We start from the raw sequence: 23,694 nt of genomic DNA, 5'->3' as shown, positions 1-23,694 counted from the left end.
TAGTGTACATGTGCGAAAAGGCCACACTGTGCCCCATAAATACGCACAACTACTTGTGTCAGTTAAAAAAATGTGTATTAAAATAATTTAAAAAGAAATGTTCCAGGAACACATATGGATAACTAGAGATGGATGATTCTGAAGTTCTCTGTCCAGCTGTCGGTGGCGAGGAGGAGTACAGCGCTCTTCTTATGCTGCCTCAGCTGCTCCCTGCGCGTCTTGTCCCCATCCCTGAGGTTCATCCTGAGCTGGTCCCCACCGGCTGGCCGCCTGGTATTGTCTATTAGCCAGCTGGGCAATTTAACAGACTGTGAAGCGCTCATCCTGTGTGGCCTGTTTCTTCTTTCTCTGATTCATTTTAGCTGAGATCGGGGATTTTGACGAAGCCTTGGACAGAGAGCACTTAGCAAAAAACAAGTACATACCTCAGCAAGATGCGCTAGAAGACAAAATCGTGGAATTTCACCACAACCACATGTGAGTCCGCGCGTGGCTTCATGTGTCCTTGGAGCCGTTGCTCCCTGCCTCCCGGGAAGAAGGGATTGCAGAAAAATCAGGGCAGCTGATAACCGAGGCAGCATGCCAGGGACAGCTGTGGGCATGGGTGCACACACACGCACAGTTGTGAGGAAGCACACAAATCCCGGGGGAAGGAGCACAGTGGCCGCAGGTCACCACTTACTTAGGACGGGCTCGAGGCCCGGGCTTGCCCTCCTGCGGGACCTGGGTCAGTCTGGAGTGTTAGGGCACCCCAGGGATTGGAATCGGAGGGAGAGCGTTGGACCCACCCACCAGCTGGTTTTCATCACAACAGGAAATGGGGAGGCACGTGGCAAAGTAGGCACCGTGTAAGAATATTTAAAAATCGAGACCCCTTGCAGCATCTCCGTTTTTTGTACGTTTTTGCTTCCATTAGTCCTTCCCCGAGCTGCTGCTGAGGCAGGCATTTGCGCCTGGTGTGGGTGGGAAAGAGCGTTGCGTGAATGGTGTCTGTGAGTTTAGGTTATTTGGAAGCGACTAACAGCTTGTTTAACGCTGGGATGTTTTGCTTTTGTGTGACGTTAGGGGAGACTCTGAGACTGCAGAAAACTGGCCAAGTCCGAGGTAGACCTTTGGAGCTTTGTTCCCCAGGCAACAGAGCTTTGTCCTAGCTGTGAGGCTTGGACAGTGGGACCAGTGGGAGACTGGGTGTCATCTGATCGCACAGCCCCACTTTCTGCCATGAAGTCCCTTTTATTTCCCCAGAGAAGCTGCTTGGTCTCCTGTGGATACGCACAGGGAATTGAAACCTCCTGGCCTTCCTCTTTTCTTTTTCTTTTGTCAGTGGACAAACACCAGCAGAGTCCGATTTCCAGCTCCTGGAGGTGGCCCGTCGGCTGGAGATGTATGGGATCCGGTTGCACCCAGCCAAGGACAGGGAAGGCACCAAGATCAACCTGGCCGTGGCCAACACGGGAATCCTAGTGTTTCAGGTGAGCGCGTTGAGAACTCAGCTCTGTGTCCTTGGCGGGGAGGGAGGAGCAGGGCCCTGCCCACCTGGTGCATGTGGGCAGCCCAGCTAAGACCTCTGTTCGCTGTTTTATAGAGAAGGGAAAAGGGGGCCTCATCTCAGTTTCTGCTTTCCAGACCCTTGAATTCTAGATTCTTTTTCGTTCACCCTTGCACTGGTTGGGAAATCCATATTGTTGGTTTGTTCAGATTTATTGATCTTGAAGGGTTGAGAGGTTTCTAAGGGTTGCAGAAACCTTTCTGTCGCGGGTACCTGTGCTTAGAACATGATACACTGGAATCAAAATTTCAGACCCTAGAATAAGCACCTTTTCTCATGAGGGGAAGACATTTTGCTATAGTGACTCTTTTATTTTTAAGCCTAATTTGGGTTTAGGAAGCTTATAATTAGGACTTCAGATATGCCTAACTCACAATCTGTAATGTGTACTCTTGAGATGGAGCAATATTATAAATTCATAAAAACCGTATCCTGGCACTATAGTAATTTTTCAGGAAAAAAAATCCTCTGTACTTGAATTCTTACCAGTATTTTATCTGAAGACATAAGGATTCTCTGCTCTCCAAAGTGTGTGCTTTTAATCATCCAGCTATTGGACCATTGTATTGATCTATGCTTTTCTCTTAATAGCTTCATTAAAGTATTATTGGCTTACCTGCCCATATTTAAAGTGTGCAGTTTGAGAGGTTCCTTAGGTATATATTTTCCGCACCACCTCTACATGAGTCCCTTTTCTCTTACATGAAATGCTTGAGGCTTATTTAGCTCACCATCTGGGAGGTCGAAAAGTCAAACAGCGTTGCGTGGGTTCTGGGAAGGGCCCCCTTGGCTGTATCACTCATGACAGATGGCATCACAGGGGCAGGATCGCATGTGAGAGGCAGAGATCACATCACAGACAGGAAGCCAAAGAGCCACCAAGGTCTCCAGAGAACTACATTTATCCCTCCCAAGGGCATGACCTGGTGACCTATGGACCTCCCATTAGGCTCTTAAAGGCCCCCATCACCTCTTAATAATGCTGCCCTGGGGACCAAGCCTCTAATACATGGACCGTGGGGGACACACCAAACACCCTCCAGATGTTTCCAGAGTACATTTGTTTAACCCAGTAGCAGGTAATTTGTAATTTAGTTTTAAGTATACATGCGGAAAGCATCTGCCTCTCCTATGCAGTGGTCACAGTTCACCCGGTTTTGAAGTTGTCACTGTGCGTGACCTAAAGCCTTGCAGGAGCTCTGCTGTGACTCTGACTTACGCTCCCCTGAGTATTTTATTAAGAGTTACACCAGTTCTCCGCTAATGCATCAGAAGTTTATGACAGGCGCTAATTTTTATACCCTGGAATCACATCCCAAGAAAAGCTGGGTTTCCCATCTAGTGGCAGGGAGTGGTGTTCTGGGGACAAGGTGGCATTTGAGGAGAGGCTGCTCCTTAGAGTTTTTGACCTGCATAAAGAATCCCTGAGCACCCATTAAGAAAAATGACATTAAACCAAATTTAGTTTCATTACTATCATTAAATTCCAAAATCACAGTCCTTACATGTCTCAAAATCATAAAAAGGAGAAAGAAGAGCCCCACTGTTGAATTACTTTGCTTTGACTGTGTTTGATAAATCTAAATATTGAGAATTGCTGGCTAATTTAATCACGGACAAAGGTCGTGCCTCGGATGCCGTCTTGCCAGAGCCTGAATGCTTCATTCCTACCACGTGGAGTAAGTGGGCCTGGTGTGGATGGGAGCTCAAGAGGAGCCCTAACTGTGGTGGAGTCAGGGTTGGCGATGTTCTTATCCGGCAGCTCCCCCTGTCTATCACATCTCATCTGACTCACAGACACACCAGGCCTGCCTCCTCCCTCAGGGGGGAAGTTTGGTGAGCACAGGCGCCAGACCAGTGTGGGTGAGCAGGGTTGGTCGCTCATGGCGCGTACCAAGAATAGCTACCGTATGCCTTTAGGCCAGTTGGAATATAGTCACGTTGCAGGTTCCATGTCTGTAAAATGAAGGTAAGTCCATCTCGCTGGGTTTGGTATGACGCTTGATAAGATAAGGTGTGTAGAGCCCTAGGACAGTCAGTACCTGGCACTCCATAGGTGACAACTGCTAATGATTGTGGTGGTTGTCATGGTTTTATTTTTATTTATCTTTTTATCATTACCTTGACCAGCTCTTTCTCTCCCTGGAGGCAGACTTAGTTTGAAAGCCAGCTCATATAATCAGTAGGAAATAATGATCCAGGATGTGCATCATCCGATAGCCACGCACGCTGTGAATCCTCCAGCAAAGGCATCTTTCCTGAGCAGTCGATGTCAGCCCTCTTCCTTCGGTCCCCGCTTTGCTCGTTATACTGTGCTGGCTCAACAGCTGCTCTTTCTTCTTAGGGTTTCACCAAGATCAATGCCTTCAACTGGGCCAAGGTGCGGAAGCTGAGCTTCAAGAGGAAGCGTTTCCTAGTCAAGCTCCGTCCAGATGCAAATGTAAGTGACTCTGAGGTGAGAGGGGACCAGCTGAGCCATGGCTGGAGCCAGGGGTTGAGGTCTGTGCTCAGCAGCGCCTACCCTGAAGCCATGGCCAGCTGCTACCCGGGTGCTTTGGTAAAAATATATATGCCACCATGCCCAACCTGTAAAGAACGCTTGAGTATCTGTAGAGACAGCCGTACCCCAATGCTCCACAGTTCTCCTGTTGTCATCCTTGGTATGCAGAGCAAGGTTTGAGTAGGTGTGTACCTGGGGAGAGGGTCACTTCCCAGCCTCCTCCCAGCAAACATGAGCCGTGCTCCCTGTGTATCCAGCCCCTATCCAGCTTCCAGACCCCATCTAGCATTCCCCCATAACGTAGGCATGGCCCTAGGCCCCAGAAGCGGTCCCCACTCCCCACACCTCCTACAGAGCCTCCCTGCTTCCCACAGGACCCCTTTAAGGGTCACCCACACTGGGCCAGGGTCGGGAAAGGGGAGGACAGCCTCTTCTTCATCTGCCTGGAGCCACCATGGAGGAGATAAGATGATCCATCCCTCATGTCTGTCCCTGCCCAGGACTGAAGAGTCCTTCCCCTGGAAGAAGGTGGCCACTGGCAGTCTAGGCCACGCTTTACAGTATGGACTAGGCAGACTTTCATGGCCTGACTGGTAAGCAGGCGTCCATTGTGAGAGGTTCTCTGTGGGAAAATACTCTGAGTTCCAGAAAGCTACAGATGAAGACCACAGCACATGTTGACTGTAAGCTGGGTCTGCCTGAAGCCACGAGATCCCCTAAAGTGGTTGAAACTGCTGGGAATGTGAAGGACTGTGGTAAATTTTGTTTATGTAACATGGCCACTGAAATTGGTAGCATTCAGTGTGGAATAGAAAATTACCATATTTTCTTTCTAGGATCAAAGGACACAAATTTTTCATCTGGGAATAATACTGTTTTGCACTACAAAAATGGTCTCATTTCCTGTATACCTCCTGGGGTCACCTGGAGGCTTGAGCTGTATGCTTTTTTTGTTGTTCTTCTTTTTAGTCATACATGACAGCAAAATGCATTTTTGACACATTATACACAAATGGAACAAAACTTCCCATACTTGTGGTTGTGCATGTTGCAGAGTTACGCTGGTCGTGTATTCATATGTGAACATGGGAAAGTGATATCTGATTCATTCATTCAATGTCTTTCCTATTCCCATCCCCACTTCCTTCCCCCATTTCTCCCTGTACAATCTGGCGAACCTCCACTCCTCCCTCCCTGCCCCCTATATGGGAGAAAACATGCAGTGTTTGGTTTTTTGGGATTGGCTTATTTCACTTAGCATCATAGTCTCCAGTTCCATCCATTTACCAGCAAATGCCATCATTTCATTCTTCTTTATGGCTAAGTTTCCATTGTGTTTTATGTACCACATTTTCTTTATCCATCCATTCATTGAAGGGCACCTAGTTTGGTTCCATAGTTTAGATACTGTGAACTGAGCTACTATAAACATTGATGTGGCCTCGTCGCTGTAGTATGCTGATTTTTAAGTCCTTTCGGTATATGCTGAGGAGTGAGATAACTGGGACAAATGGTGGTTCCAGTTTGAGGAATCTTCATACTACTTTCCAGAGTGGTTGCACCAATTTGCAGTCCTACCAGCAATGCATCAGTGTATCTTTTCCCCACATCCTTGCCAACATGTATTGTTACTTGTATTCTTGATAATTGCCCTTCTAACTGAAGTGAGATGGAGTCTCAGTGTAGTTTTAATTTGCATTTCTATATTTCCTAGAGATGTTGAACATTTTTTGATATGTTTGTTGATCATTCATATTTTTTCTTCCATGAAGTGTCTGTTCAGTTTCTTTACCCATTTATTGATTGGGCTATTTGGGTTTTGGGTGTTAAGTTTTTTGAGTTCTTTATATATCGTGGAGATAGTGTTCTATCTGAGGTGCAGGTGGCAAAGATTTTCTCCCATGCTGTAGGCTCTCTGTTCATGTTCTGGATTGTTTCCTTTGCTGTGAAGAAGCTTTTTAGTTTGATACAATCCCGATGATTGATTCTTGATTTTACTTCTTACACTTTAGGAGTATTATTGAGGAATTGGTTTCTAAGCTAACATGATGGAGAGTTGGGCCTACTTCTTCTTTTATTAGGCACAGGGTATCTGGTCTAATGCCTAGGTCCTTGAACCACTTTGAGTTGAGTTTTGTGCAGGGTGAGAGATAAGAGTCTAATTTCATTTTGTTACATATGGATTTCCAGTTTTCCCAGCACCATTTGTTGAAGAGGTCAGCTTTTCTCCAATGTATGTTTATGGCGCCTTTGTCTAGTGTGAGATAACTATTTTTGTGGGTTTGTCTCTGTGTCTTCTATTCTGTACCATTGGTCTTCATGTCTGTTTTGATGCCAATACCATGCTGTTTTTGTTACTATAGCTCTGTAGTATAGTTTAAGATCTGGTATTGTGATGCCTCCTGTGTCACTTTTCTTGCTAAGGATTGCTTTGGCCATTCTGGGCCTCTTAGTTTTCCAAATGAATTTCATGACTGCTTTTTCTATTTCTATGAAGAACATCATTGGAACCTTAATAGGAATTGCTTTAGATCTGCATAGCATTTTTGGTAGTATGGTCATTTTGACGATATTGATTCTGCCTATCCAAGAACATGGGAGATGTTTCCATCTTCTAAGGTTGTCTTCAATTTCTAACTTTCATGTTCTGTCGTTTTCAGTATAGAGGACTTTCACCATTTTTGTTAGATTTATCCCCAAGTATTTTTTTTTTTGAGGCTATTGTGAATGGGATAATTTTCCTAATTTCTCTTTCAGTTGATTCAACATTGGTATATAGGAATGTAATTGATTTATGGGTGTTAATTTTATATCCTGCTACTTTGCTGAACTTGTTTCTGAGTTCTAGAAGATTTCTGGTGGAGGTTTTGTGTCTTCTAAACATAGAATCATGTTGTCAGCAAATAGGGATAGTTTAAGCTCTTCTTTTCCTATTTGTATCCCCTACTTTCTTTCTTTTGTCTAATTTCTCTGGTAGGTTTCAAGGACTATGTTGAATAGAAGTGGTGACAGAGGCATCCTTATCTTGTCCCATTTTTTTTTGAGGAATGTTTCCAGTTATTCTCCATTTAGAATGATGTTGGCCTTGGGTTTAACCTTTATAGCTTTTACAATGTTGAGGTATGTTCCTGCTATCCCTAGTTTTTCACATGTTTTGAACATGAAGAGGTGCTGAATTTTGTCAAATTCTTTTTCTGCATCTATCGAGATAATCATATGATTCTTGTCTTTAAGTCTATTGATATGATGTATTATGTTTATCAATTTCTGTATGTTGAACCAGTCTTGCATCCCTGGGATGAACCCCACTTGATCATGGTACACTATCTTTTAATATGTTTTTGTGTGTCATTTGTCAGTATTTTAAGAATTTTTGCATCCATATTCATCAGGGATATTGATCTGAAGTTTTCTTTCCTTGATGTGTTTGTCTAGTTTTGGTGTCAGGTGATACTAGCTTCATAGAATGAGTTTGGAAGGGTTCCCTCCTTTTCCATTTCATGGAATAATTTGAGGAGAATCGGTGTTAATTCTTTGAAGGTTTTGTAGAACTCAGCTGAGAATCCATCTGGTCCTGGGCAGTTTATAGGTTTTAAATAACTTTTATTACAGAATATTGTTACAATTGTTTCATTTCACTGAGATAGAGGTCTAATTTCATTTTGTTACACATATGGATTATCAGTTTTCTCAGGACCATTTGTTGAAGAGGATATCTTTTCTCCAAAGTATGTTTATTGTGCCTCTCTCTTGTATGAGATAACTGTATTTATGAATTTGTTTCTGTCTTTTATTCTGTACCATTGGTCTTCATGTGCCAATACCATGCTGTTTTTGTTACTGTACCTCTGTAGTATAATTTAAGATCTGGTATTGTGATGCCTCCCATTTCACTTTTCTTGCTGGTTATTGCTTTGTATATTCTGTGCCTCTTATTTTTTGAAATGAATTCATGACTGCTTTTTCTATTTCTATGTAGAACATCATTGGAAACTTAACAGGAATTGCATTAAACTTTTGTAGTGCTTTTGGTAGTATGGCCATTTTGACAATATTAATTCTGCCTATCCAAGAACATGGGAGCGGGCTGGGGAGATAGCTCAGCTGGTAGAGTGCTTGCCTCGCAAGCACAAGGCCCTGAGTTTGATCCCCAGTACCGCAAAAAAAAAAAAAAAAAAAAGAACATGGGAGATGTTTCCATCTTCCAAGGTCTTCTTCAATTTCTTTCGTTAGAGTTCGTAGTTTTCATTGTAGAGGTCTTTTACCTCTTCTGTTAGGTCGGTTGCCATTTTTTTCTTTTGAGGCTATTGTGAATGAGATTGTTTTCCTAGTTTTCTTTCAGTTGATTCATCACTGATGTATAGGAATGTGATTGATTTATGGGAATTAATTTTATATCTTGCTACTTTGCTGAATTCATTTGAGTTCTAGGCATTTTCTAATGAATTTTTTTGGGGTCTTCTAAATATAGAATCATGTTGTCAGCAAATAGGAATAGTTTGAGTTCTGCTTTTCCTATTCATATCCATTCAATTTCTTTCTTCTATCTAATACTCTGGCTAGAGTTTCCAGCACTGTGTTGAATAGAAGTGTTGAAAGAGGGCATCCCTCTTGTTCCAGTGAATGTTTTTGATGTTCTCCATTTAGAATGATGTTGACCTTGGGTTTAGTATATATAGCTTTTACAATGTTGAGGCATTTTCCTACTATCTAGTTTTTCTAGCGTTTTGAACATGAATAATGCTGAATTTTGTCAAATGCTTTTTCTGCATCTATTGAGATAATCGTATAATTCTTGTCTTTAATTCTATTGATGTGATGAATTACTTTAATTGATTTCTGTATGTTGAACCAACCTTGCATCCCTGGGATGAGCCCCACATGATCATGGTGTACTATCTTTTAAATATGTTTTCATATGCAATTTGCCATAATTTTATTAAGAATTTTTGCATCTGTGTTCATCAGGGATATTGGTCTGAAATTTTCTCTCCTTGATGTGTCACGGTCTCTTGACATCTTTTCTCCATGGTCAGCTTTATTTGCAAGATTATATATTTTGTCTTCATTACCTGAAACTCTGTCCTCCAAGTAGTCTAGTGTGTTGGTGAGGCTTTCCATTGAGCTTTTGCTGTTGTTTTGTTTTGTTTTGTTTTTTGTGGTGCTGGGGATTGGACCCAGGGCTTTGTGCTTGTGAGGCAGCACTCTACCAACTGAGCTATATCCTCAGCCCTCCATTGAGTTTTTAGTTTGGTTTATTGATTCCTTCATTTTGAGGATTTCTGCTTGATTTCTTTTTTCAGAATCTCTATCTCTATTAAAGTGATCTTTTGCTTCCTCTGTTTTCTCTCTGTTTTCATTCCTTATGTTGTCTTTTACCTTGCAGATTAGTTTACATACATTTTAAGCTCCTACACTGACATTTCTTCCACTGTGGAAGTGATGGATTCTGTTTTTGAAGTATCTTGGTTTGTTTGAGGCAGTTTGTTCCCTTGCTTTTTTATGTCATTTGTGTCTCTATCCATCTAAAAGTATGTATGTGAGGCAGTAGAATTTCTACCTGTAGACTTAGAATGTCCCTGAAGATTTCCAGTACCTCCACATGTAAGGGAAGACAAATATTAACAACAACCAATGCAAACAATATACAGCATTAAACCAAATAGTTCCTGCTATGCTGTCACAACAAACAGAAATGATATGATCAGTTGTTGCCTACAATAAAAATAGTAAGTTTGTGAAACATTTTACATTTTCGAATGGTAGACGGGGAGAGAACAGAAGTGTTGTAGGATGTGATGATTATGAGGGAGGAGGAGAGAGGATAAAAGTAAACACTTAAAGGAGGAGGGAAAGAGAGAACAATAGAGATTGACTGTTAGAAGAAAAGAGAGAAAGAGATTTAAGAGAAAGAAATGAGTGAGAGAAAAAACATAAAGTAATAATTTAAAAAATTAAAAATAAAAGAATACAAAACAAAACTGAAATATACTAATCAAACTTCCTAGTCCTCAAAAGACTAATTCATGAAAAATGACTGGTTTCCAAAATGCTAGAAATTGGGCTGTGGCTGTGGCTCGGTGGTAGAGCTCTTGCCTCCCATGTGTGAGGCACTGGCTTCAATCCTCAGCACCACATATGAATGAATGAATGAATTAATTAAAGGTCCATTGACAACTAGAAAAAATATTCTCTTAAAAAATACTAGAAATTAGAAAAAAAACCAAACATGAGTATGTATAAATGTCCATGAAGAATTAAGGTCACAATTAAGCAGAGAAAAGAACAAAAAAAAAAAAAAGAAAAAGATCTGAATGAAAATAATTGTTTCCCTTGGAGTTCAAAAGATTCTCAGCTTCCCTTCTCACCAGTTAGGTGGGGTTCTCTGGAGTCTGATGCTTGCTCCATCCTCTGGGTGGGGTTGCTAGGGTAAGATTGGCAATCCCGTAGGCAGAACCTGGAGGGGGCGTTTAGGCTTAGGTAAGCTCCAGGTCTTTGCTGCATGCCAACTGGTCTGGAGATTCTAAATCAGCACACCTCCAAGGCCCAGCCATTGCCAGTCCACCCTGGAAGACTGTTCCCCAGGATCTCCCCTGGGTTCCATTCGTGTGGTGGAGCAACCAGTTCTTAGTCCACTGTGTCACCTGCAGACCCCATGTTTCCTAGTCTAGGGTTCAGTCTCCAAACTCCGTCTCCCCTACCCCCACCCTTTTGAATTCCTGGCTAGACACATCTTCCCCAGCCAGTCCTGCAAGCAACCAGATTAAAGGGAGAAGAAGAGAGGCGGGTAGGCTTCTGTAATCAGTTGTCCCCTGTGTAAACCTCTCTCCACATTTGATTTTCTCCTGGTTACTGAGGCACACTCCGTATTGTGCATCGTGGGTTTGCCAGGCCTGTACTTCAGGCCAGACTCAGGTTCCCCAGGACTCGGCTGCAGGTCCCCATAGCTCGACTGCAAAATGGTTCCTTCCTCTGTCCTCCACACACCACTGTTTCTTTCCCATACAAGGCTATCACAGCACGCCTTTCCCTTTAGTCAAGCAGTGTCTTTGGTCTCTAAACTCTTTGTACCCAGACACACCTCAGTCCCCCTTAAAACTCGAGTTCCTTTAATTCCCTTATCCTTCCTGTGTACTCCTGGAGGAGTCTCTCTGGCTGGTGCCTCTGGCACTAGAGATTTCTTCCTTATTTTATTATATCAACCTCCCGAGTCCCCAGTCTGTTTTGAGTGTGCAGTATTACATTCCAGTAAAGTCCTCCCACCTTCCCCCCCTCCCCCATTCACCCACCTTGCTGAGAAGCTTCCTGTCTGCTTTCTTGGTTTCACTCCTCGGAGCAGCCAGGAAAGCATCCTGCTCTGTTCTGCCATCCTGAAACCTGTCTGTCTGCTGTTTTATAGAGAAATGACTTGAGATAAAAGTCAGTGTTCAACAGGAACCATGAGGAAGGTAACAGGAAGGAGATCTGTTCTCGTCATTTTAAAGAGGCCAAAAGAAATTTTAATGCTTGTATTTTTTCTTTTTTAAAGAAAAACATGTAAGCCAAGTGACTGTGATTTGGTTTTGGATTCTGTCAAAGCAATGGACCACTTCTGCTCAGTCTGTACCACTGTTTTGTGTTAGTTCCTGTAAGGAATTCTGTGGGAAAGAAGATGGTTGAAAAGTGACTACATCTTGTCCTTGGAAACAACTGTATTTGAATGAGTCTTTGAATTAGTGATCTTGCTGCAATAAAATGTATAATTGAAAATGTACTGGACAAATTCATTTCTATTCCTTTTCTCATATTTCAACAGAATGACTGTGAACAATGGGAAAAACCAAAGCTGTATTTTGTTCTTTTAGAGCTCATACCAGGATACCTTGGAATTCCTAATGGCCAGTCGGGATTTTTGCAAGTCCTTCTGGAAAATCTGTGTGGAACATCATGCCTTTTTTAGACTTTTCGAAGAGCCCAAACCAAAGCCAAAACCTGTTCTCTTTAGTCGGGGGTCATCATTTCGGTTCAGGTAAATGGTGCCACTTCACACCTGTTTGTTTGCCATGGGAGTGTGACTGAGACTTTTCCTAAGACCTGTCATAGCTGTAGTGACCTAGGGCAAGGAATTAAGATGAACACTTATGGGGCTACAGGAGCTGTGCTTGATGGGGGCCTTGGCTTAGCTCAGGGTCATCCTTCTGGGCTCCATGTGGACCTGAGAGAGCCATTTGGCAGTTTCCCAGCCCCAGTAAACTCTTAACATAATTCTGAAATAATTTCCTTTCTCTGTAGCAGCAAAGTATCCTATTTGCATTTGGTGTTGCTTCATAGAACCATACATAGGCTCGCCCATCCTTGATTTACTTTTCCATTCAGTTTTCAACACATACCTGCGTGTCTACCATGTGTTGAATCCTGTTCTAGGCGGCAGGGGTCTAACAGGGAACCACCCTGTCCGTTCCATCATGCTATGTCTGGGGATGGTTGCTTCAGAGCCAAACACACTTAGTAAATAGGTTGAGTTGGTGGAATGCCTTGTTTATTCTGTGTAAGAAAACTGTCAAGAGAATGCCATCCGACATTAAGAACTCAGGTTCTCTTAGGGACTGCTTTTCTCCTGACTGGCACAGAGACCTCATTTCTCCCAGTTATAGAAGGAGGGGAAGTAAAGGTGGCAGAGCACTGTGTTTGTGTGTTTAAACGAGAACACTTCAATGTCTTTCCCTTTCCTTCCCTGGTCTGCATTTTAGTGGTCGGACTCAGAAGCAGGTTCTCGACTATGTTAAGGAAGGAGGACACAAGAAAGTACAGTTCGAGAGGTAAGAGGCGCTTCCATGCTGGTCCTTACTCTCCAGGTGACATTGCTGCTGAGCGTTTCTGTACCCGGGCTTGGGGTTTGGGGAGTTTCCCAATTCCTGCCTCACAGTCACCCTCAGCGTGTTTGGCATCAGAAAGGACCAGTTTTTGATCCTGGGCACTCACTCAAGTGTAAGGTGGAACGAGAAGATAGGGTGACAGTGTGGAAGGCGGGGTGGCTTACAGAGGGTGGGGTAAGCAAAACTCAAAATCATTAAAAGTATCATTTCCAATCGCCTTCAGACTTTGTGTATAAGGTGTGTGTGAAACATAAATGAATTTCCTGTTGGGTTCCATGTCTACGACATCCCATTATGAATGTGCAAATATTCCAAATTCTGAAGAAATCTAATTATGCCTCTTACTTTTTTAACAATGCCCTATTTTTAAGATCTCTCCTAAGTGTCCTATAGTACTATAGTGTTTATTCCCATTCCTTGTTGATAAACATTCAAGTTATTTCAATGTTTTGTTTTGGTTTTGCTGAAACAAACCTTATGCAAATCTCTGATGGTTTCTTGTGTCCTTTATCCAGAAATGTAATGCCAGGAGGGGGGGTTTTGCCTGCATGTCTAGAGATAACACCCCCTATAATTTTCCTGAACAAGTGGCAATTTATATTTTGAGGACCACATAAGAGGTGGCCTCATTCACTTTTGTTGCACAAACATCCAAATGTAGCTGTTCCACAGGATATATTTACACTGTTTCATGAATCTGAGTACCTGAAAATTGTTCCTAATGCTTGCTCAATGGGGACAGGGACACACACAGGTGGACCCAGGACAGGAAAAGATAAAGGAGCCATGTTAGTAGTCTTCAAGTCACTTCTTTCTACTTCTGAATCTATAACTCATGTAGCCCTTTTCCCCTAAAAGAGTAAGTTGATTAGTGGTGATATTTTCTGTTATAGAACCGATGCAAAAATTCTGTACCCAAATAACCCAAATTGACCTCTACTGTTAGATCACGGCTCACAGTTCAGAGCCTCTGAGGGCCAGTAGCTCTCCTCGCCTCACGTCCTTCCCAATGAGCAGAGGTGCCGCTCCACCAGGCGGGCTGCTCCAGCAGCTGCACAGGGATCACAGAACTTCCTCAGGATGAGTGTCCCCGGGCCATGCAGGTGTTGGAGAAACAGGACCAAGTGAGGGCTTCCAAGGCGTGCTCTCCAAGCAGCTTGGATTTCCTTCTCAAGAGAGGACCTGGTGCTTCACTGGGAAGGCCCTTCCGTTTTATTTAAAAATGAAATTTTCCTAACATTAGCTGTCTCATGTGTTCTCTCCCAGAAAACACAGCAAGATTCACTCCATCCGGAGCCTTGCTACACCACAGCCCACAGAACCAAACTCAGAAGTGCCAAAACAGGTCAGTGATCCTAACTGCTTTCACCGAGTTTCTCCACTGAGCTCTGGGCCCGACAGAGCGCTTCCTAGCCCTTTGTTACAGACGGACTTGTGGTCATGCACTACCTCTGATCAGACAGAGGCTTTGTGCTCTGTGAGCACAGCAGGAGTGGACCCTGTTTTCAGCTGACTGTCCATGTTCTAGGAAAAAGTTCTCTCTATTAACCTGAACAGAGGTAGAGACATGCACAGGATCTACAGAGCTGAGCCCACCAGCCTGCTGAATGGGTCGCCTGGGTGAAGGAGACCCTCTTTGCAAAGAACGGGTGTGCCTTGCTGCCAATGGTGCCAGGATCGGGGGCCTCAGGCGGCTCAGAGCTGGGCAGCAAGTTCCCAGGGCTCGGGTTACAGTGCAGCGACCACACTGGCACCAAAAGACACTCTTGCTGTTGCGCTGAGGGTGATGAAAGCTCGTTTTCCCCAGAGTTGGCCTCTGGGTACATTTTCAGGGTTTTCTCGTGAAGAGAATAAGACCTTTGTTGAGGAAGAATGTGCAGAAGGTTTCATTGTGCTCGTCCAAAAAGAGCTTGTAACCTGTGGGGCTACCCTGAGAAGTGTAGCTGAGAAGTGGCCTGTGGTATTTCTGAGGGCCAGGCCGGGGGTCCCGGATGGGCTTTCCTTCTGTCCCCACCCACCCTTGCTTAGGTAGCCTCTGAGGGGCTGGAAGGGTATCTTTTCCATAGAAACTTTGGAAACCCAATCTGAGCCCATGGGTCCTAGACAGCAGAGACAGTGCCTCAGCTTCCCTACCCTGAAAGAACCTTCCAGGTCATGACTCACCTCCCGGTGCCTGTTCCTCATCAGGGCATCCCTGAGCCCCGGGGAGGGCCAGGCAGGCTCTGGGTGGCCGGCCTTTCAGCCCCTGAGCCTGAGGAGGTGTCCTTAGACTCCGACTTCTATTTTTGTAGCTCTGGGCTAACGGTCTCCCCTCTCTCTTCATCCCCCTTCATCCCGGCCTACCCGCCCCACCCAGTCTCCACAGAGCACCAGCCTTACGTTTGGAGAAGGTGCCGAATCCCCCGGTGGCCAGAGCTGCCCGCAAGGAAAGGAACTGAAAGTTTCCACCCAGGAGCAGGGGCCACACCTAAGCCCCACCCTGAAGAAGAGCCCCGCGGGGAGTAAGCCGGCCGACAGAGCCGCCAAGGCGCCGCCCGAGGAAGAAGAGGAGGAGGAGGGCGTCAAGGACCGCGTCCAGCCGAGCAGACCTCAGCCCCCGCAGCCTAGCACAGGTCCAGCATCCCGCGCTGCTAGAGGCAGCAGTACTTCCATCCCTTTCATTGACTGCAGTGATGCAGATAGTGAATACGACCTCCTCAGAGAACAAGCGTCCCAGTCACCGTCCCAAACAAATGACAATTATGAGGGTGATTTGACCAGCGGTGTTTATCTGCTCTCCAGGGATGAGAGGCATTCAGAGGCTAGGCGCAGGGCTTCCCCTCCCTCTGTGAAGTCCTCCCGGCCTCCTTCCAGAGAGTTCCTTGATGATGATTCACCAGACATAACCTTTGACCTGAGTGGGAGCCCCGGACTCCCAAGACATAGCTCCCTGATAGATGAAATGTTCAGGGCCTCAGCGGGTCACAGCCCCCTGGCCACCCCATTGTCCCCCAGCAGCAGAAGTTCAAGTCCAAATATGAGTTGGGACAGAACCAGGTCCCAAGGCTATGTTTCCGAAAATGGACATGACCTTAGAGAGAAAAGCTTGGGAGAAGACGTTCTCCCAAAGAGGGGTCCTCAGTACGAGAACTGTTCCCCGACCTTGCAGAGGCCGTACTTACGGAGCCTTCCCAGTAGGTATAACAAGTCGGAGACAGACCCGCTCATCCTTAGCCAGGTAGCGTCCACCCCGGAGGACACGGATAGGCTGGATGATCACCAAAGGGGAGGACTGGCCAACACGGCTGCCCCTGAGGCTAGAATGCTGGCCAATGGCGCACCCCTCGTGGGTCCCAGCGCAAAGATCGCCCTCATTCCGTCAGTGTGTGCTGGTGGCATGGCACCCCTGCAAATGACGGAGGGCTCCACCAGCAGTGGCACTGAGTCCAGTGACTCGGACTCTGCTCTGGTCAGCCCCTTGAGCCAGCCCCTAGCGCTGGGCCGCCCAGCAGTTCGGAGTTCCTCCTCGGTGCGGAGAAGTCAGGTGGCCTCGGGTGGGCTGCCTCTGAGTGAGGAGAAGGAGGAGGAGTGAGGAGGCTGGAAGGCAGGTGCCAGCTGTGGCCAGCTGGGTCCCGAGTCCAGGGTTGCAGCACAGGTGATCTCTTCTAGTGACTCGTTAATTTTTAGACAACATTTGTTAGAGGATGTTTTGAACAGGCACAGGTTTGGGCAGGCATGCGACTTCTAAAACCTTTAAGAAAAATGAAACTTCACACAAGTGGCTTATTTCCAGAAAAGGTGGACGGTGTCCATGACAGGTTACCAGGAGCTTGTGTGTTTTGCTGGTCGAAGGCTAGGAAGAAACGCTTTCTGATGGATCTGGTCGTGTGTATAGTGTGTTCTATTTATATGGCGGTTTTCTGTGTGTGTTCAGCTATGCGTGCAGATCCCCCTCCTATTGGTCGAGTGCCTGAAGTGTTTTTGAGATCACAGGAGAGGTACTGGCTACCTCCTCCTCCCCTCTGTCAAAGGAGGGCTGCTTTTCTGTGCTTCACAAAATGAGGAGTAGACAAAATTCAAGGCCCAGTGTAAGTTGATTGCTGGTTGAGATTGTGTCAGTGAAATTTTAGTCAAGAAGAATGAATATTTTAATGGGAAGAATGTGGGGTTATCTCTGCTTTCTAGGCTTTGTGTGAAATGCTATAAAGGTCATCAAATCCCTTTGAATCATGACCAACGTGGGATCGCTGGTTTGGTTTGGGCTTGCATTGGTGGGTCAAATTGCTAGTTATGTTGTAAGAAGTCATGGTTCTGGCTCTCAGAACCTCTTGGTGAAACAGAAATGTTATTGAGAAGTGAAGCAGGGAAGAGAATGCCTCCCAATAGGCTCTGTTGTCACCAGGGCCAGCCTGCTAGATGTGTGCCTGTCAATCACACACAGTGGAGCGACTACTCTCCAGCATCGCTGCCCTCGGTTGGTTTTCATGCACATTCTTGTGAACAGTGTCTTCTATTGGGAACAGGGACACTGGATGTTTCATTGAGCAGGAAAAAAAAGTGTTGAGTACCAAGAGTTGACGTTTTTTAAACCTTGCCCACCTCTGTCAGCACCTCTCACCCAGCATTCCCACACTATAGATCTGGGAGCCTGGTTTTACTTACACTGTGTGTCTGCGTTAGCTGCACACTGAAATTACCTGAGCCATGTAAAAGTCAGTGATGCCTGGCCCTGACCCTAGCCATTGTGACCTATTGGTCCAGTTTCCAGCTTGGACTCTCTAGATGGTTCTACTAGACAGCCAGGGTCACTTATCAACCAGACCTGATTGCCTTGTAGAATCTACTAGAAAATGTTGAAAGTGTTAGCTAAATTTTTTGCTTGCTTGCATAGTAAGAAAAGCATTATAAATGAAATTTCCTTTTTTAAAAATGCCTGTTATTTGTATTTTTCAGTCTTTGGGATATTTTTAAATTATAGAATAAAATTTTTAGATACAAAGTAACTGCAAAATTATTTAAGAGTTATAACCATGATGCATCTCTGATGTGCCACAGTTCCAGCGGCCTTACGGAACTCACCTGTGGCTTCTTCCTAGGGGAGGAACTAGGCATATTTATGAAACGGAGTAGAATTTGGCAGCAGCATAGAACAAATAGAAGTATCAATCACTTTGTGGTTCATGAATGATAATCTGTCCACATGAATGTCAAGAGGTCTGTTTTAAAGATTTTGAAGACTTAATCTAGTTTTATGCAGATGTTTTATTTCATTTTCTTATCATTTGATTCAGTGCATGACTGATGAATCAAACTGATTATTGAATGGTTTTTGTAAGTTGTTCATTGAAGTAGTCTATTTACATCTTGCTTTAGACTTTTCAACAGAATCACACAATTTTAAAACTAGGAGACCTTAGAAATCATCTAGGCAAACCTTATTTGTGGGTGAGAAAACTTGATCTGATGACATGAAGTGATTTTGCCTAGTAATAGAGCTATTGCACAACAAAGCTGAAACTATAACCTTGGTTGCTAGGTTTTGACTTTTTACTCTGTATGATATATTGTTGCATAGAACTTTTTAGAATCTACATTTTAATTTTGGAGAATCTTGTATGGATTAATAATTAAAATTAGATGTGACAATTAGGAATCATGTCAACTTCAGTGAGGCAGTTAACAGGCGATAATAAATAGGAAGAACTGCTTTTCATGTTGTGGGGTTTTGCAGTTAAGACACATTTTTACGTATCTGCTTAGACTTAGGAAAAGATGTCAGTTCACTATGAAAGCTTCATCAAATGTGAGTTGAGCCGAGTTGAGTTTGGGATCATGTCGTTTAACTGTGAAGGTGATTTGTTCAAACAAATTTCATTTTTACCTCTAATTATACAGCAGTCTGATAATGAAATGTGAATGAGCACTACTTATTAACTTACAATGTGAGTATAACACAATGTAAACCTCCGGACACAACGTTCTCCAAGAGCTGTTTTGTTTTGCTTTTTCCTACAGGAACAATTTTATCTAAAGGGTTTTAAAAACAGTCGAGCGTTGAGTCCTGTTTTATAGTGAGGAGCGGTTCTGATTTCAGAGTTGCACATGGCTCTTTTCTCACTGGTCTTGTACCAGCCAAGCAACTCCGTTTCCGCTTCTTGGCCAGTATTTATGTAAGCATCGATCCTGGTGTAGTTAACAGGGCTTGAAACAATGTGGGCAGTCAGTTTGCATACCTGTAATCCCAGCAGCTCGAGAGGCTGAGACCAAAGGATCTCAAGTTCAAAGCCAGTCTCGACAACTTACTGAGGCCCTAAGCAACTCAGTGAAATCCTATCCCAAAATAAAAAATAGAAAAAGGGTCAGGGATGTGGCTCAGTGGTTAGACCCCTGGGTTCAATTCCTGGTACCCAAAACAACCACCCAGTGGGGGTATACTTTGTTTCAAGGCCGCATATCCCGATGTACTGAGAATATTCACTAGTCGTCTCTGGGAGCTTTGCCCTGCCCTCAAGAAGGTTCCAGAGCAGTGGTCAGCGAGTAAATACATGCATGCTTCGAGCCTTGAGGGACAAGTTTGCTGAGGTGGCATAGTCTCCCTGCTCTCACTGTGCAGAGTTCAGGAGAAGCCTGCAGTCCTTACCCACCCACCTTCCATGATCTGACTTGGGAGATTCCAGTCCCGCAGGCTTTCCCCGGCTGGCAGTCTTACTGGGCTTTTAGGAAGGGCCCACGGTGCACAAAACTGAACTTGGTGGTGGAGGGGAGCCAAAGACAGGGCTGGGTATGAAGAGTAGGTAGCAGAGATTAGAGCCTGGGTCAGGTCATTCACATTCCCAAAGGGGTTTCCTAAGACCTGTCAACTCATCTTTACGATCCAGTGGCTGTCACACAGGTCACCTGGCCCAACAAGGAGCCCAGGCTTTCAGACACTGGCAGCTCTCTGCTGCTCGGTGACATGCTATCTTAAAGGCCATGGAGGGAAAACAATCCCAATATAGAAACTGATCTTGAAGCCACCCTCAGCCATTCCAGGCCCCCTTGCTTTAATGTCTTTGTTTGATATTATTTCAAAATATGTAAATTATAGACCCTTTTGTGGTTGCTTTCCCTGTTGCTTGTTAAGGGCAAACTAAAAAGGCAAGAAATTCTTTTAGCATGAAGAAATGCACTTAATGAGTTCCAGAAACTTAAAATGAATTGCCTCAGCTCTCTAATAGTCATCTGGATGCCATCGATGGTATTTTATTAGACAGGCATTTAATTAGAGGAAGTCTGTGGGCCAGATTCTTTCCTCCATGTGTGATTCATCTTTGGGAATTTCTCACAGATCTATCTCAGCAAGTTGCTCCACATGACCTGCACTTAAAATGTGAATGATAACAATTTTCTTCTCAAGGACTTCTTTGAAGATTCAAACCAAGTAATGCTCAAAAAGTCAGGTCTGCAAAGTGAAATGAGGCCACCAGCCCCTGGGTTGCCACTGAGCATATACAGTCCAGTCTGACCTGAGGATGCGTGGGCATTAGACCTAGCATTATTCTGATGATGTTGTCCACCAGTTTCTAAAGGAGGAAAGTCGAGATACTAAACCATAATTTTAAACATTGTTAAAATTGTTCTGAATGTTCATAGAGATCCCGTTTTCATATCTAGAAATAGTGATCAACATGCTTGTATCAACTTTTTCCATTTAAAATATGATCTCACATTTTAACATAGACTGGTTTTAGAACTTAGCCATCAGTCATGGAGCCATGGGGTTCCAGGTAGAGTGAGCTTAAAACCCAGAAATTAGTAGCCCCTTACCCACCAGGTTCATTATGTCTTTATTGCTTCTATCTCAGTCACTTGGCTTTGCCCAGACCCTTATTCCCATTAGCTAGGATTTCAAGAACTCTCACAGTTTTGTTCCCAAGAACGGCTCTTTTTTTCTGGACTTCTCTCTTCTGCACACACATTCCTCCTCTGGTAGTCATAAGCAGACTGTCTAAGGCTGGCCTTCATTGTGTTTCATGACAGGAGTCTGTCCTGCTACTGTGAAATTTTGTAAATGGAATTGCAAAAGAGTCTTGGCGGGCAATCTTAATAATAGAAACAGCTTCTTTGAACCTTAGCAAATATTTGAAAATAGTCCATTGCTGGTAGCTTTCTGAATTTTATAGTCCAAGGTGTTGGCCAAACCCCTAAGAACATATGGAAGGAGAAATGTGGAGGGAAAAAATAAAAGAACATTTGGAAGGAAAGGTAGAATGAACTTTTTGAGCCATGAGTGATTAAAGAAATTTACTCTGACGATAGCAAGGAATTGATTGGCACTTGTTTTTCCTTGTTAGTTTAATTCCATCTATTTTTATATGATTGGCTTAAACTTAAGAACACTTAAGCATACCTCAAATGACAACTCGTATTTAAACCAGAGTCCTGACTCCTAGACCAAAATTAGCATGCCACTTGATATAAAGAGTTTTATTTTCATTTTTAAAGAAATCATCAAAAGCAAAATAATCTCCATGATGGATTGGACATGGAGCTGGCCTAGAGTCACAGACAACAAAGATTGACAGTGGCCTGGTTGCCACCCATTCGTTGGAGGTATACTTGAAAAGGGCCACTTGTGTTTCCTTGTAACCTAGAGAGAGATTTCCAAGCATTTCCCCTGTGGTAGATGTGGATTTGTATACCATCTCTTTTGGAGTGGGAGAAGTTTTGTTTTCCAAAAGATGTCTTCATAAAATAAATAACACCTTACTACCAGAAAACAGTAGATGAAACCACCCACACAGGAACTTGTTTTCCTAATGAAAGCAAGTAAACACCCCAGTGGAAGCTAGGAAAGAGCTAGGAATGTTTTCCTGAAATCTTTCAAAATGGCATAGACTCAGATTAGCTCAGGATAACTGCAGCGTGAATTGACTGATACCGTGGGCATTGAAGCACAGCTGGAAAGAGAACCTTAGGCGTCATGGATTATAATTTCCAGGGGAAGTCACCTCATTTGCTTCTTAGTAAGGCTCTGGATCAGGCTACTCTGCTACGTCTTAGGGTGGTGGGAGTATTCAAAACCAGTTGTGAACATGGGACATCTGATCTATTGCAAGCCGGTCTGAAAGGCTCACTCTGCAGAGCTAGTGTTGCTTGTGTGACCATGGACAATGGCACTGGAGGATGCATGAGGTGCTGCTAGGGCCAGGGGCTGTGATTGCAGAACATGCAAAATGCAAAGCCCAGAAACCTAGGGTTAGGAGTGAGCCAGGACCCCCAGGTGTGGGTGGGGTAGAGGGAGCTCTGAGGTCATCACTCTGCTTGATTGTGGATCAGAGTTGCTAGTTGGCTTGAGAGTAGGAAACAGCATCAGGGTCATCTAGGAGCCTGTGATGGAGGAGCAGTCTGTCATTACTCACAGACAGGAGTCTGTCTGGCTCAGGAAACAGAGCTTACAACTCCTTTCTCCTGGGCTTCCAAATTCCTTTTTAGAAACAAAGCATTTGCCACTCTACCTGCAGGGACTTACAGAAAGGCCAAAGATGGGTCTTCTGGCTCTCTCCAGAAACACCTAGATGGCTGATGGATTGAATCCCTCACTCTTACCCCTTCCAGCTTGGAAGGTTGCTATGGAACCTCACTAACCGAATCTCACAAGCTTGGCCTCTGTTATTAATCCAATTCCCTTCTGTTCCTCTGTGTGTACATTTAATACTGTAGGTAATATGTTTTATTAAAAATTTCTAATACACCAAATTAATTTTAAAATAGAAAAGGCTGGGGACTTCATTCTCATTTTTGTCATTTGTTTAATAAATTCGAGGAACATTTTTCTGTTGCTCCATTGTACGCAGTGTTTTGTCAGCATGTACCTATCTGGAGAAAAAGCTTCTTTTCAGCACTCTGCCTTTGTCCCGGAGCATGGCGCATCTTCTGTTCCCTGCACTGTTGGAGTGCTGTCTCACGTCTTCTGTTTTTGTTTTGTTTAACACTGCTGTATACCAGTTTGTATTGTAACACCCCTTTCCTCTGGGATGCAGTGATCCTGTTCACTCAACAGCACGCTCTCTCATGGGTCATGCTGGGTGGGGCCATGTTTCTATAAGGTAGGGGAAGAAGGGGATGAAGACTTTTCTGGCTCCATCTTCTGGGGCAGCCTGCACTTTATACTTCGGGCAGTGCTTGATGGAAGGCCCTTGATGTGAGCAGGATCACTGTAGCTGAGGGAAAGAGTTCATGGAAACAGAACGCATCTGTGCTGGTAGCTTACATAGGGAGCTCAGACAGCGGACCCAAAGGTGGGCCTTAAATGGGGATAGAAAACTCCACATAGCTGGGCATGGTGATGCACGCCTGTAATCCCAGCAACTTGAGGGGCTGAGGCAGGAGGATCGTAAATTCAAGGCCAGCCTCAGCAACTTAGGCCCTAAGCAACTTAGTGAGACCCTGTCTTAAAATTCAAAATAAAAAGGGCGGGGGATGGGGTTCAGTGGCAAAGCACCCCTGGGTTCAATCAAAAAGAAAACTTCACCTAGACTGTATCTATCAGAATTTGGCCTTGAGTTTGTTTTGTTGGGAGCAGTGGGACGTAGAGAACTGTCCCCACACACCACTCGGCCCCATTTGGCTTCTCAGGGCCAGTAAGCTAATTTCTTCTGCTGATGAGTACCCAAAATGTGCGCACCACCAGATGCTGTCTGCTTCCGTTTTCTCTCAACTGCATACGAGTGCAGAACCTCAATAAAGCATGGATTTCTACCACCACCAAGATTTCTGGCTTCTCCAGTAGCAATGAGCTTGGTGACTTTCAGCATGGAACCCAAACTCAT

At 44.4% G+C, this 23,694-nt stretch overlaps 1 protein-coding gene across 3 annotated transcripts in view; it reads left to right on the top strand.

Annotated features, from left to right (window-relative positions):
* Window positions 1-23,694, top strand: part of Farp1 (FERM, ARH/RhoGEF and pleckstrin domain protein 1) — a 266,176-nt gene that overhangs the window by 199,251 nt on the left and 43,231 nt on the right. For all 3 annotated transcript variants that reach the window (XM_047553352.1, XM_047553350.1, XM_047553351.1), the window contains exons 7-13: window positions 363-477; window positions 1,325-1,472; window positions 3,894-3,989; window positions 11,894-12,057; window positions 12,779-12,847; window positions 14,171-14,249; window positions 15,261-15,516. In XM_047553352.1, the coding sequence (XP_047409308.1) occupies window positions 363-477; window positions 1,325-1,472; window positions 3,894-3,989; window positions 11,894-12,057; window positions 12,779-12,847; window positions 14,171-14,249; window positions 15,261-15,516 (927 nt within the window). The remainder of the gene's footprint in view (window positions 1-362; window positions 478-1,324; window positions 1,473-3,893; window positions 3,990-11,893; window positions 12,058-12,778; window positions 12,848-14,170; window positions 14,250-15,260; window positions 15,517-23,694) is intronic.

Source organism: Sciurus carolinensis, chromosome 5 (assembly GCF_902686445.1).
Source record: "Sciurus carolinensis chromosome 5, mSciCar1.2, whole genome shotgun sequence".
Taxonomy (NCBI): domain Eukaryota; kingdom Metazoa; phylum Chordata; class Mammalia; order Rodentia; family Sciuridae; genus Sciurus; species Sciurus carolinensis.
The sequence above is the reverse complement of the archived record's forward strand: the minus strand, read 5'-3'. Positions and strand labels throughout refer to the sequence as shown.